The sequence below is a fragment of the Sciurus carolinensis genome, chromosome 7, assembly GCF_902686445.1.
Source record: "Sciurus carolinensis chromosome 7, mSciCar1.2, whole genome shotgun sequence".
Classification (NCBI taxonomy): Eukaryota; Metazoa; Chordata; class Mammalia; order Rodentia; family Sciuridae; genus Sciurus; species Sciurus carolinensis.
Window position 1 is genome coordinate 14,130,117 of NC_062219.1, and position 13,500 is coordinate 14,143,616.

At 36.9% G+C, this 13,500-nt stretch overlaps 1 protein-coding gene across 1 annotated transcript; it reads right to left on the minus strand.

Moving 5' to 3' along the window:
• Positions 1-6,666: 6,666 nt before the first annotated feature.
• Positions 6,667-12,988, minus strand: Vip (vasoactive intestinal peptide). Its single transcript, XM_047559491.1, has 6 exons — positions 12,882-12,988; positions 10,926-11,048; positions 9,738-9,842; positions 9,263-9,394; positions 8,357-8,438; positions 6,667-6,752 (listed from the first exon to the last, which is right to left on the minus strand). The coding sequence occupies exons 1-5, from the start codon at positions 12,986-12,988 to the stop codon at positions 8,393-8,395; spliced, it is 513 nt and encodes a 170-aa protein (XP_047415447.1). The 3' UTR covers positions 6,667-6,752; positions 8,357-8,392.
• Positions 12,989-13,500: the final 512 nt, after the last annotated feature.

Genomic DNA, 13,500 nt, shown 5'->3' on the forward strand with positions numbered 1-13,500 from the left:
TCCCTTCCCCATTTTTTTTTAGAGTCACTCTCCAATTTTTATCTCTCTGAGCATCCAGGTGAGCATCTAGCAGAGAGAGGAGGTCAACAATGTTGCATGGAAGTCTCCAGGTTGAACCTCTATGTTCAGCCCCCTCCAGTCTTGTCCTCTTTTACAGTGTTTCCAAGTTCTTGACAAATTTTAATCTTCGGTGTTTGGGAAAGATCAATCCAAATTTATAGGAATTCTCAGGCATCTCCCAAAGTGTTAGTTGTTATGTATTTTTTCATACTACTTTGTGTGTTTTAAAATAATAATGAATAATTATTATAATAAAAGTGAAGAATTTTATGTGATAAGATCATATTAAAATTTGCAGAGATGTTGTGTTAAAAAAAAAAAAAAAAAAACAATATAATAGAGCCAGGCTTAGTGACCCATTCCCAGAATCCCAGTGATTCCAGTGACCGAGGCAGTAAAATGGCAAGGTCAAGGCCAGGCTCAGCATCCTAGTGAGACCTAGTTTCAAAATAAAAAATAAAAAGGGACTGGAATGTACCATAGTGATAGAGCACCCCTGGGTTCAATTCCCAGAACAAAACAGCAACAATATAAGTACATGTTTTAATAATATCACTGTTTTTTTTATGCCAATATAACATGTAAGACTGATTTCTTCCTGATAGACATTTGATAACAGGAAATGAATAAAAGAAAGGAACACTATACATCAGCATTTCCTGACTTTGCTTTTGACCTGACATCAGTGGTGTTATGAGCTGAACTGAGTCCCCCTAAAACGCATATGTTGAAGTCTTAACTCCACAGAACATGTCCACACAAAACGTGAGTTACTGGGAGATGAGTTCTTTTTAAAAAGTTTTTCTAATCTTTTTAAGAATATTTGTAGCTATAGATGGACACAATACCTTTACTTAATTCATTTATTTTTATGTGGCATTGAGGATGGAACCCATTGCCTCACATGTGGTGGGCAAGCGCTCTACCACTGAGCTGCAACCCCAGCCCCAGAGGTAAGGTCTTTACATACGTCATGAAGTTAGTGAGATCATTAAGGTTGGCGCTAACTCAATACTGCTGGTGTCCATATGAAAGAAGAGGACATGTATGCATGGATGCATATAGAGGGAGGACCATGTAAAGGTGAGGGAGGATGATGGCCATCTACAAACCCAGGAGGAGGCCTCAGAAGAAACCACCCTTGCTGACACATTGATCTCAGACTTCCCATGCCCAGATTTGTAAGAAAACAAATCCATTTTGTTTAAGCCAGTTGGTGACACTTTGTTGTGGCAATCAGAGCAAAATAATACAAGTGGATTCCTTCAAAGGAGTAGTCTCTCTAGGTTGATCATTATATTTAAATTTTTACATTTCTGAATTCTTAACTGTTTTTTCTTGGGATTCAGGGCTTATTAAAGTATAAATTTCAGATCATCTGTTGCAGATTGGCCACATTAGTTCAAAGCTGAGTTTCCCCATAGTGGTTTCATGACTCCGCTGTTCAATCCGCTGTCTTCCAGAATGTATCACCATCTCCTGACTATTCATGAATCTTTTCTCTTACCTTTGCTATCTGGGATAATATTTCTTTATTCTTTCCATTAAGTTAATGATACTTAGAAGGAAGACGAGACACATTTGTGGGTTGCTTACCATTTTGATTTTAAAAAACTCTTAGAATATTGTTTTTTGTTTTGGTAGATTTTGTTTATTTACTGAAGCCAAAAGGAGAGATAAAATATTCTTTTCAGAACTCTAAATAATTGTTTCTAACATAATTTTATAGTATATCAATCTTAGTCTCATCTTGAATGCACAAGAACATGACTTTATATATTTTACGTGACATTAATTTGTATCTCAAATGCCACTTTGATCCAGGCAAGTTTAGAAATAAAAAATAGTTGTATTAGTGCATTATAGTTACAAAGCAGTGGGATTTGTTTTGACATAATCATACATACATGAAATATAATTTGCTCCATTTCAGTCCCCAGTACTTCCTCTTCCCCTCCTCTTCTACCTCCCCCTGTTCCCCTTCCTCTATTCTGTTGTTTTCCTTCTATTAGTTATAGCAATTTTTGATCCAGGGGTTATAACAATTTTTAAGACCAGTGATCCAGGGTATTGTTGTAACTAGGGAGACACTAAGAAGATGCTGATGCAGTTCTGGAAGGACCACAACGTCTATGATTGCACCAAGAACCTTGTTGGGGTTGAGATGATGTCACCCGTGAGTGTATAAATGGAAAACAGGATAAGATACCAATGGGTTTCCATGATACCAAATTTTCCAAGGATCAGGAGATTAAAAAATTAACATGGCTGTGGTTGAGAAGGCAAGTAACTTCATTGTGTATGTGGGAAAGAATGATGTTGAGGAGCTCCTAGAGGTGGCTCCTCAGGAACAGATGAATGAGGAGTTCTGGAACAGGAAGGCATAGCTGAAGAAGAGAAAAGAAAACTGCAGGAAGAAAAAGAATAAGAAGACAGCTGTGGAGAAAGAGGAGGAGGTAGTGGAGGAGGAGAAGTCTCTCCAGAAAATTCACAGCAAAGTGTTTAGTAGAAACTTCTGTAGATCCCAATAAATTATTTTAAATATTAGAAAACACAGCCCAACTCCAAAATGTTTTCATTAATAGAAGGAATGTTCATGGTGCATTATCTGATTACAAGCAAATCTAAATTGAAAAAAAGAACCAAACCAAGAAAACCACTGTGGACCTACTTCTGAAATGAGTGATGATATTTCCCCAGGAACCCTAGGCAAACTCTTTCGGAGGTGTTCCAGAAGAAAGCACTGTTAACATAAGAGGTGATAACTGTGTGTGTTATTGCCCCTGGAGACCTTCCAGTGGGACCAGTGACAATCCTGATCCTGTGTGGGTCTGAACTTGTGTGTGTGTTAGTATCTTAGTTTTTAACAGAAGAGTCTGAAGTGTAAAAATAAATACATAAATAATAGAAAATACTTATAGTGTAAGGATGCAAAGAAAATATCTTATACAGCTGTACAATATGGGTGTTTCAAGCTGTGCCAAATGTTGAAAACTAAAACATTTACAAAGTAAAAATACAGTAAGCTAAGATAAATTTATTATTAAATAAAAATAGTTTTGATAAAGTTAGTGCTTCCTACAGACATGGTGTGACTCTCTAGTAATGTGAGACCCTGGGTCTTCACACCCACTCACCACTCACTCACCAGAGCACCCTCCAGCTCTGCAAGTTCCATTCATGGTAAATGACCTGGACAGGGGTACTATTTTTAAACCTTTTTACTGCATCTTCTATGCTGTCTCCATGTTTAGATGCACAGTTCCCCTCGTGTTAGGGGACTGTATCACTGAGCGCTGTACCACGCCGTACCAGTTGGTGGCCTGGAAATCATGAGCCGAACAATGGAGCCTCACTGTGTGGGAGGCTACATTGTGTAGGTCTAAGTGAACTATGTGATGTTCACACGGGACAAAGCCACCCGATGACACATGTCTCAGAGAACTTCCCAGCAACATGCAACACCTGCCTGCGAATCTCACTCCCTACTATAGCAGCGCTTGACTCCGTTAATTCCTTTTCTTCGCAGACCTGCATCTGTGGTCTGGGACAACATGCTCTCCCATTTTGTCCTCTTCACTGGCTTCCCCTTTTACTCCTTTCTTAAATGTTGGCAAGCCCCAGTAGATGAGTTGAATTCCCACCCCCCCCCCCAAATTCCCAAGTCCTAAAGCCTAGAACCTCAGAATGTGACCTTATGAAGTGATAAGACTTTTAATTACGGTAATCAAATTAAAAAGCAGTCATTAGGGTGGATCTAATCCAGTAAAACTGGGGTCCTTAGAAAAAAGAAGAAAGCTGGGGAAGAGCACACAGACAAGGAGAATGCCACCTGAAGATCAAGGTAGAGGTCAAGGTAGTAATTTTACAAACCACCAATTGCCAGCAAGCCTCCAGATGCCAGAGGAGATGCATGGATCAACTCTTCCTCATGACCTGAAGAAGGAACTAGCCCTGAGGACATGTGGATCTTGAACTTCTAACCTTCAAAACTATGAGACAACACACTGCTATGTTTAAGCCACCTAGTTTAGTGGTACTTCATTTCAGCAGCCTTAGACAGTGTCTTAAGGTCCTTCCTTCCTTCCTTCCTTCCTTCCTTCCTTCCTTCCTTCTTTCTTTCCTTCCTTCCTTCCTTCCTTCCTCCCTCCCTCCTTTCTTCTTTCTTCTTCTTTTTTTCTATATTCAGTCCCTTAGTGATCTCATTCACTTTTGTGTTTTTAAATTCCATCTATATTCTGGAGTCTTCCCACTGTCTTTCTCCAGCCCAGCATCTCCCCAGAATTCATGTGTATCTCCACCTTTCTTCTTAACATCAACTTTAACATGCCCCAAACTTAACTCCTCATTTTGCCCTACAACCAATTCCTCCCACATCCCTCCATATCAGTTAATAACAACTCTGTCTATCAGTCAAAATTCAATTCTACTCTCAGGACCTGTTCACAATCCACTCCTCCCTAACTCCACCTCTTCTTTTCTGGTAGCCACCATCACTGAAGCAGTTGCCTCCTAATAGGTCTCCCTGCTTCTGTCCTTATTATCCCTTCACCCTATTCCAATGTAGCATCCAGAATGATCCTGTACAAATGCAGTTCAGATAATATCACACCTCTGTCCACCACCTCTCCTCATCTCACTTCTCAGGTCCCATCAGTGACTTGTGAGGCTCCTCAGGTGTCTCTGCTCTTTCTGTTCCCTCTCCCAGAACCCTTTCCAGATATCTGCACAGCACAAAATGGTCATTCAAGAAGTAATTCTTGAAGAAATACTGGTTAAATTGAAAGGATATTTATTAATGAGATGAAATTAAAGCTCTGTACCTTCACATTCAAATATGGCCCCGGTGGGCTGGGGATATGGCTCAGTTGGTAGAGTGCTTGCCTTGCAAGCACAAGGCCCTAGGTTCAATCCCCAGCACTGCAAAAAAAAAAAAAAAAAAAAAAAAAAAAAAAAGACTTAGCAAATATGGCCCTGGTTGATCCTTACAAGTTTGCTTTCACAGCATTGCTTCCCAGAGAAAAGTCACTCAATGAACAGTTAATAATTTGAGGGATCAAGTGAGAACAAAAGATAACAGTAAGCTCAGTTCATTTTTAACTTGTCTAAACCGCTTCACCCTCACTAGTCATTCTAGAACAGTCCCTCCTTATGTGGCCAGTTGTTGTAAAGGTAGTGAAAGAAAATGAGAGAGCTTTGCCCTGTGGTGATGATGTGCCTCATTGATGGCTAGTCTGACGCTCCACTTTGCTTTTCATTTCTTTAAGCCTTTCTGGTAATAAGTGAAGCATTTAAAAAACAAATCCCCACATACATCCATTCTTCCACTACTTTATATTAATGGGTCCTCAGTTTTTACTTGGGTATATAATTCCCATCCCAAGTAAAAGGAAAAATCCCACATTTCCAACCTCTCTTAAAACTGCCTGTGACCATAAGACTATGTTCCAGCCCTGGGGATGCTGGTGTCAGATATCAGGTCAAAGGAAGCTGGCATGGACCCTTTGCTCCCTTTCCCCATGTCCCTTCCTCCACCAGGCTGTGCAGAATGCAGATAAATGGCTGGAACTCTAGCCATGAACTTGCATCATGAGGAGAACGGACACAACTGCAGAGATAAGGGATGAGCTGGAAAGGGTTTAAATTACTCTGAGTTTGCAGAGCAGAACCATCACACTGCTTGACTTCTGGCCTGATGTGAGAGAGAAACTTCTGTTATTTATGTCACTGTTATTTTAGGACACACTCTATTAAATGCAATCCTACCTCAAATCTTACAAATCTATCTAGTGCCTGGAACCTCAGAGCTAAAATGAGTTACTGTTGAAAAGAATCAGAACCAACACAAGTATATGCAATGATAGTCAAAGGTCTTTATTTCCTATATTTAATTTCTTACAATCAGTTTGGAAAAATAGTTGTGTCCCCAACTGTACTTTCGCTGGAGGGAGCTGATATGACCAAACATTAATCTGAGCAATTATGGAAAAAAATAGTTATTCCTAAAAAACAAGCATTCCATTCAGTTTCCATTTTGCACACATGAGCATAAAGGGCAGGTCCAAAGGAAGAAGTCCCGGGCTTTCTCCTTGGTAGAAACACAGATCCGAGGAAAGCCTTTGGCAATAGAGATCCAGATTTGTGAGTTTTAATCCCATTAGAAAGGAAGTTTTCTAACAGTGTGGAAACATATCGAATTTTCTCAAAATCTTTTTTGAAGAGTATCTTTTTCATCTTTGCTGTTGGTATTCTCTTGGATATTTTGAGGTTTATTTAACACAGCATTCTATCTGCTTAACATTCAATTTTAGACACACCGATTAGCTGCTCTACTCTTCTGAATAGCTAACTGCACTCTATAAATAAACACATCAATTTTCCTCTATTACCACTCTTCCAGAGAGTCTCATATAATTGTAATTAACCTAGTATCTACTTATCATTAAATATACTTTTGTTAGAAATAATATACAGCATATGAAATTACAGGCCTTTCATGAACTACAGACACATTTTGTAACTCAAATAATATTTACAGTGTAAACATCACAGTTGTTACATCAGAATAAAATAAACCACAACATTCACAACACTATATTTTATTTGGTTTTGATACTGAAGTTGTTTTCTTGAATTAGTTATGTAGAACTCAAAATGTAATTACTGTTGCCTATCATTTTCCTTCAAGAATTCTGAAAAAGAAAAATTCATGCTTTAAACATAAATGTATTTTTGTTCACAGCATCTTAGCTTCATTCCCCTATCTATCCATTTGGTGATCATTTATTTACCCCAGTCATAAGGACAAGAACCTTCCAGAAAACTTGACTGTCACAAGGGAACTGCTTTCTTTCTAGTCTTTAATAATTACACATTTGTCCTTTTCACAAATAGATAATGCACAGAATTTCCTGTTCAAAGAACTTGTCCAGAACCACCCTTCCATAAATAAATGAATGAAGGATGTGATCTCAAAAATGAATTTACAATTTACAAAGGATAGAAGGATCTGTGTGTGTATTTTAGTGCCTATCATGTTTCTTAATTTGATGAAGTTTTACCTTATGGATATTTTTTCAAGACACTGGATGCGATAAGCTTTCATCTGTGACCAACGAACTTGCTTCTCTGAAATGTCTATATGTGATAAGCCATCTTTGTAGATAAATCTGATACTATGCCTCTCTGAAGATAAAGGAATGATCTACTTAGTGGATAAAAGTAACTAATCAGGGTAGGGTCTTCCAAATACCCTGTCTACTTTTGTTGACTCTCTAGGAAACCTTAGATAACCATACCAGGAGTGGAAGTGACTGTGAATTGCCTTTGGCCTGCAGGGGACTAGGTTTATCTCTGACCTGCACACCTTCAGGTTTTACAAATAAAGTTTTATTGGAACACAGCCACTCCCATTCATTTTACATGTTATCTGTGATTGCTTTCATGCCATGACAGCAAGGTTACGGAACTATAAGAGTAACAAGATAGCCCACAAGCTGAAAACATTTACTTCATAGACCTTTAGAGAAAACTGCTAACTCTTGGTATGGTGATGATAAGAATTTATTTAAGCACTTGTCAAGCATTATAAATAGATTTGTAGGAGATGATGTAAATATTAATGTAACATAATTCAATAAATAAGCACATGCCACACATTTATACAAAAGCAATTTTTATAAAAAGCTTACCATTTCACAGAAAAATCTGTGCATGTTTTCTCTACTAAAAAATATTTTACAGTGAATGCTATTGGAGTTTCAAGCCTAAACTAACTATAGGTCAAAATTTGACTTTTGCTACGTGAAGTTTGCTGTTTTAGTGCTAGAGTGCATCTGTGTTTTTATAACAAGGAACTATGGTACAATTTGGTGACAGTTTCCTAAACTTAAATTAAATGAAGAGTTAACAGCCAATTGTGGGATTAAACCTTAAATTAATAAGAGCAGTGTGGTTTGGTTCTCAAAAATATAGCCAGTTTTTCTCATGAGTGTGTTAGGACCCTAACTCAACACAAGTGTAGAAATGAGACAAGACAGATATGAGAACTTCTCAGATGGCAAACTGTCTGCTCACTGTGAATAGCTGCTTGTGTGATCAGAACATTATATGAGTCATTTGAGCTGTTTTCTGGGGTGGGATCCACTTCAAGTAGAGGTGTCCTTAGATATCTGAGATCTCATGTACAATGATTATTTAATACTAAGTTTTTTTTTTCCTCCCCAGTGACTCTTCCCTCCTTACATAATTAGGTGGTGATTATGAGACTACAGTAAGAATACACAGACAGACTCACCACTTCTCATTAGTTTGACTCCAAATGGTTTTTTCATCATTTTTCTAACTCTTCAGGAAAGTCAGGAGACTCTCCCTCAGTGCTGCAGATCAAAAGAAGGAAATTGTGCTTGTTAGGGCTCTTAGATGAGAATGGTTCAAAAGAAACAATTAGGAAGTAATGACTAGACTGTTCTCTGCAAAGTTCACTCAGGGTAAACAATCATTTTTGAATTGCTTTTCAACCTCAGAGTATATAAAATTATTCTTTCAGAATTATAATTTAGTGGGCAAAGAGAAAAAAATTCATATCTGATTTCACTCCAATGGGATTATCATTAATTAAAAAAATAATTGGAATAGAAAGAGAGAGAACTCCACCTCCTCTGAATTGTGTCCAGTATGTACATACCACAGAGGGACAGAGATTTTACAGAACTGGAGTGTACAAAGTGTCACCTGGTTAAATTTGATTGAATATGAAGGGGTTCTGTGCAGGAACAAATTGCTATTTGTACTTTACATGTTTTAAAAGTCAATACTTTTGGTAAAGTCTGTTCACAGATTCAGATTAGCTATCATTTTTAACCCTGTTAGAACAGTAGAATTGTCGGGGGAGCTCCTAAACATTTTTGATGTCCAGGTTGACACCACCAGAGGCACTGAGTTCCTGGTAACTGGTTTGGGATAAGGTCCAAACGTCAGTATTTTTAAAATTCTCCAGAGTAGTCTAGCATCAACCAAGACTGAAATGACTACTTCATATAGGATGGATGGATGGGTGGGTAGGTAGGTAGGTAGATAGATAGATAGATAGATAGATAGATAGATAGATAGACAGACAGACAGATTGAGCCACCTCTGCATGTTGCTTAGTTTTGGAAATCATTTATGATTTCTCATTTCAACAAGTTCTCTTTCCCTTTACCTCCTCTTGCCATTCAGAATTGAGTTCAAGTATTTCTTTACAGCCATTTGTTTCCTAAGGCGCGTGTAGTTGTCGGTGAAGACCGCATCAGAGTGGCGTTTGATTGGCACAGGGTCTTCTGAGATTGTACTGCTAAGGAATGTGAGCAAGAGAAAGTCAGAGTTTAATAATAAATGCCTAATACATCTATGTTTCAAATTACTTTTTATTAAGTCTCATCCAATTTGATTTCAAATTTATAAATGAGTGGTACTTAAGAAGAATAAATGTGATTGGACCCAATGAATATACTAGAAAAAAAATTGCCTTAATTCATGGGCCCAGCATGTTTTACTGAAAATGTTCGTTAGTTTTTTAAACTAAATCAAACATTGTCAAAGGGTAGTCAATTCTGGACAACTTACTGACAGTAAAAATATAATTTGCAGATTGATTAATGATAACATTTTTGATAAAAAGAAGAAATTCCCTTTACCTAACCCGTTTCCCAATAAGGGACTCAAGGTATTTTTTGGCAGAAAGTTGACCCAAGAGCCTACTGTAGTCACTGGTGAAAACTCCATCAGCATGTCTGGCATTTCTAAAACAAGGAGGAAAGGACAGTTATTGATGCATAAATATTTATCAAGAATATTATTTGAGCTCATTAAATAACAACCTTATCAGTTTATTATAAAAGTTGTTATCAAAGCTTAAGTCCAGAAGGAAATATTAAGGAAAGGTATGTTCTAATCATTCATTCATATATATATATATATATATATATATATATATATATATATATAAATAAAATGGGCAAATGTCAGGTTATATATGTAACCCAAGATTGGAAATTTTAAAAAATGAACTGTTTTAAAAGTAGATTTCTACCTGAGTATCATTCAGAATACAAAATGCTACCCTATATTCTTGCTATAAAAGTGAGTGTAATTATAAAATATTTCCTTGCCTCCCCAAATAAATAAATAAATAATAAAAAATAAAAGTAGATTTCTTCCTGATAAAAGCTTTAAAATGAATGTCTTTCTAAGAAATGCTGATATGAAAAGCATAGTTTCTACATTATAGTGCTTTGTTCTGCTACCCCAAATAAAGATAACTGTGATGGGAAAATATGTTGATTTTGGCGAAGTCACAAAGATATCATTTGCTATTTCCTCTGCCAAAATATTTGGAAACACAATCTCTTAAGGTAGAGAGGATTTGGGGGCTTATTAACCAACTTTTCCTTATAAATGAATAACCTCTCATCCTTTGTCTTCGGTATGGAGCTACCTGGTTTATACTGAAAGTTAGACAGGCAGTTCTATGAATGAACAGCACTGCTAGATGTTCTTCCTTAGGTGAGATGAACCTCTTTCCATAGCACCGCCTTCCTCATGGAATCTTAAGTTGCCATGGTTTTACCAGGATGGGTCGAATCTGTGGTTTTTGAAATTAGATACACAGAATGCAGAGTGTTGTGTTCACCCAAACTTTTTGCAGTCTTTCTACAGGGAAATCATGTTCAGCTGCTGGAGCTGCTCTAAATCAGGCTGAATGAGTGGCATTTGAAAACCTCCAGTATTAGACAGAAATAGCTTCACAGTGAGATAAAACTAGAACATTTATATTTCTAAACTATATTTTCTACATACAATGAATCAATAGAAATGGAAGTCACCTGGATACATCATAGAAGGGTGTGTCATTTTCAGCTAACGCGTTCTGTAAGATGTCAGTGTCTGCCTTCAATGAAACTTGGTCATGCTCATTCGCTCCTTCCAGTGGCGTTCTGTCGTCCAACCTGTGAGGGAAAGCACGCCATAAGTGTAAGACCTTCCTTTCTCAGAAGACAGTGCTCATGATTTTGCAACCATTTGAAAAAGAGACTCAGAATCTTGGGAAATATTATTGATTCACAATGAAAGCACAGGATAATTTGACTTGATAATTTGATGTGGTTAATGAGAAGTATGAATAAAAAATATATTCATTTTCCCACAAAATAAATGCCATTCAACTTTTTAAAGCTAGATATACCAAACATAAAACTTAGTTCAATCCTATCAGAGGATTAAGTAAAGTACAGACCATCTTCTACTTCACTACAGCAAGTGTATCTTCACTTTGCAAAGCCAAATATAGCAGGTAGGCATAATTTATACAAAACAGAAACTTGGAAATTTAATAATCAGTATTAAAACTGATAGAGATTTATGTATTTGATGATATTTAGCAGCAAATTGCTTCAAATACCTCTCAAGAGATGAGTATTCACTGTTCTTCTCTCCCTGGGTCCCTTGACTTTGTTTCAGAGATTTATCTTAGCATGTTATATTTCTCTGTATTGATCAAGCCCAAAGAATTTCTTCATTTATGAATTGTCATTCAAATTCAAAGACTTTTGTGGGGTCTTCTGGTTTCTAATCTTATATATTAACACAATTTTAGTAAGGGATATATGATGCTTTACTGCAAGACTAAGAATTATCTTGACTATATACAGAATTGGACCATATTTGTGAATACACGCACATTTTTAACAACAGTACACTATTAAAATTGTGTATGTGTGTACTTCTATCATTAGGGTAAACCTCCAAGGAAAGAGTCTGCTCCAGGGCACTTTCATTTCTTCTGCTGATGAAGCAGCTGGTAGTCAGTAATAAGTCGTCCTCTGTGGGTCTGAAACCCAACAATCAATGTGATTGTCCATCTATAGTGATCTAACCATTCAGACAGAACCATCCTATTTCATCATCAAAGCAATATAAGAGATGACTTTAAACAAATTTACCAGAGAGCACTAATAGCTGAGAAATAATTCACTCTATTGAGGACAAGTATACCTGAAGCAAAGACAGGAATGGACAAATAAGCAAAGAAACTATTATTTGGCCTTTAGATATAATGATTCCTATAAACAGGAAGGAAATATCAGGTTAATGAAAGTTTAATTCACTATTTACTTTTTTAACATAAATCTATTTTATTTCAGGTAAAGTGGCAAATATGACTTGTGGCATGCTTTATAAATGTGAAAGAAGGAACACAACATATCAAACAAATTAAAGATTTTAGTTTAAAGCAAGTACATTGTAGGGGAGTACACCTCAGTAGAACAACTCCCTCATAATTTTTAACTTGAAAAAATGATTCTGCCTAGGTAGATTTCTGTGCAACATGATTTTATACATATTTCACTAATAAACCACTAATCTTATCATTGTTTACTGATTGATCTTGGAAATGAACTACAATGAGGTTGACAACTAAACAACTATTTTTCCACCAGAAACTGAACTGCACTGAGCTGACAGGCAGAAAAGCTTCTTACTTATCTAATGCTGGTTCTGAATGAAAGTCAAATCCCCCTCCCACCCCATTTGAAAATGTGATGCATGCCATATGTAGAACTAGTCACTGATGCTTTCTCAGGCCCTAGAGGTGAGCTCCAGGATTCAGAATGACCTTGTGGACTTGATGTTGAAAAAGAACTTGCTCAAGACATCAATCAGAAGTTTTAAATAAATGATATGCAATTTAAAACATGGGACTATCCAAAATAACATAGGAAATTCTCATTTAGATAAAAGAATGCTTGCCCATCTCAATTAAAAGTGAACTTCTAACTTACCTCAGAGCAGAAGATGGTCCAAAAAGAGGCCATGCAGAATTTTGTGAGAAGAGTACACTGGAAAGCGTCAGGAGCAGGAGGAGCTGGGGCTTGCTTCTGGCTTCCATCTCTGTGCCTCTGAAGAGAGAATCACATCAGCTTTCTGCCCCACTCTCGTCACCACAAAGGTAATTCTAAGGATCTAGCGGTATTTGTAAAGGCTCTTGCTCTGTTATTCCATCTTCAAGAAAGAGTTAATCAGCAATATGATGACCTTTTAAATCAAGAATATATCTTTTGGTGACTATGTTTGAATAAAAATTAGGATCCTGTGTGTAGGCTCCCTACCACTTGCCAGGCACATAGTTGGGTGAAGAATATACTGAATGCCACATTTCTATTGTGCTGGAAAAAACCCTGGGGACAATATTTTTACAATAGAGTTGTAGCCCTGACTTTAGTATCTTTTCTGATAAAGTTAACAGCTTCAGGAAATTGAGCATTTGTTTCACTTTAGGCTTTTAGTATCTGACATAAAACTAGGGTATCACCTGCTTAATAATAATTCTACCATGAAAATTACATACACACATGTTTGTATATTTTTGTCTGCATATATATTAATATAATGTATACATAC

Bases quoted from the DNA above. Each gene is read 5' to 3' on its own strand.
- Vip (XM_047559491.1), bottom strand. From the start codon at position 12,988: ATGGAAGCCAGAAGCAAGCCCCAGCTCCTCCTGCTCCTGACGCTTTCC. The intron at 11,049-12,881 runs GTAAGTTAGAAG...TTTCCCTCACAG, and splicing joins GGACCATCTTCTGCTCTGAG to GTTGGACGACAGAACGCCAC. The intron at 8,439-9,262 runs GTAAAGGGAAAG...TTTGATCTGCAG, and splicing joins ATTCTGAATGGCAAGAGGAG to CACTGAGGGAGAGTCTCCTG.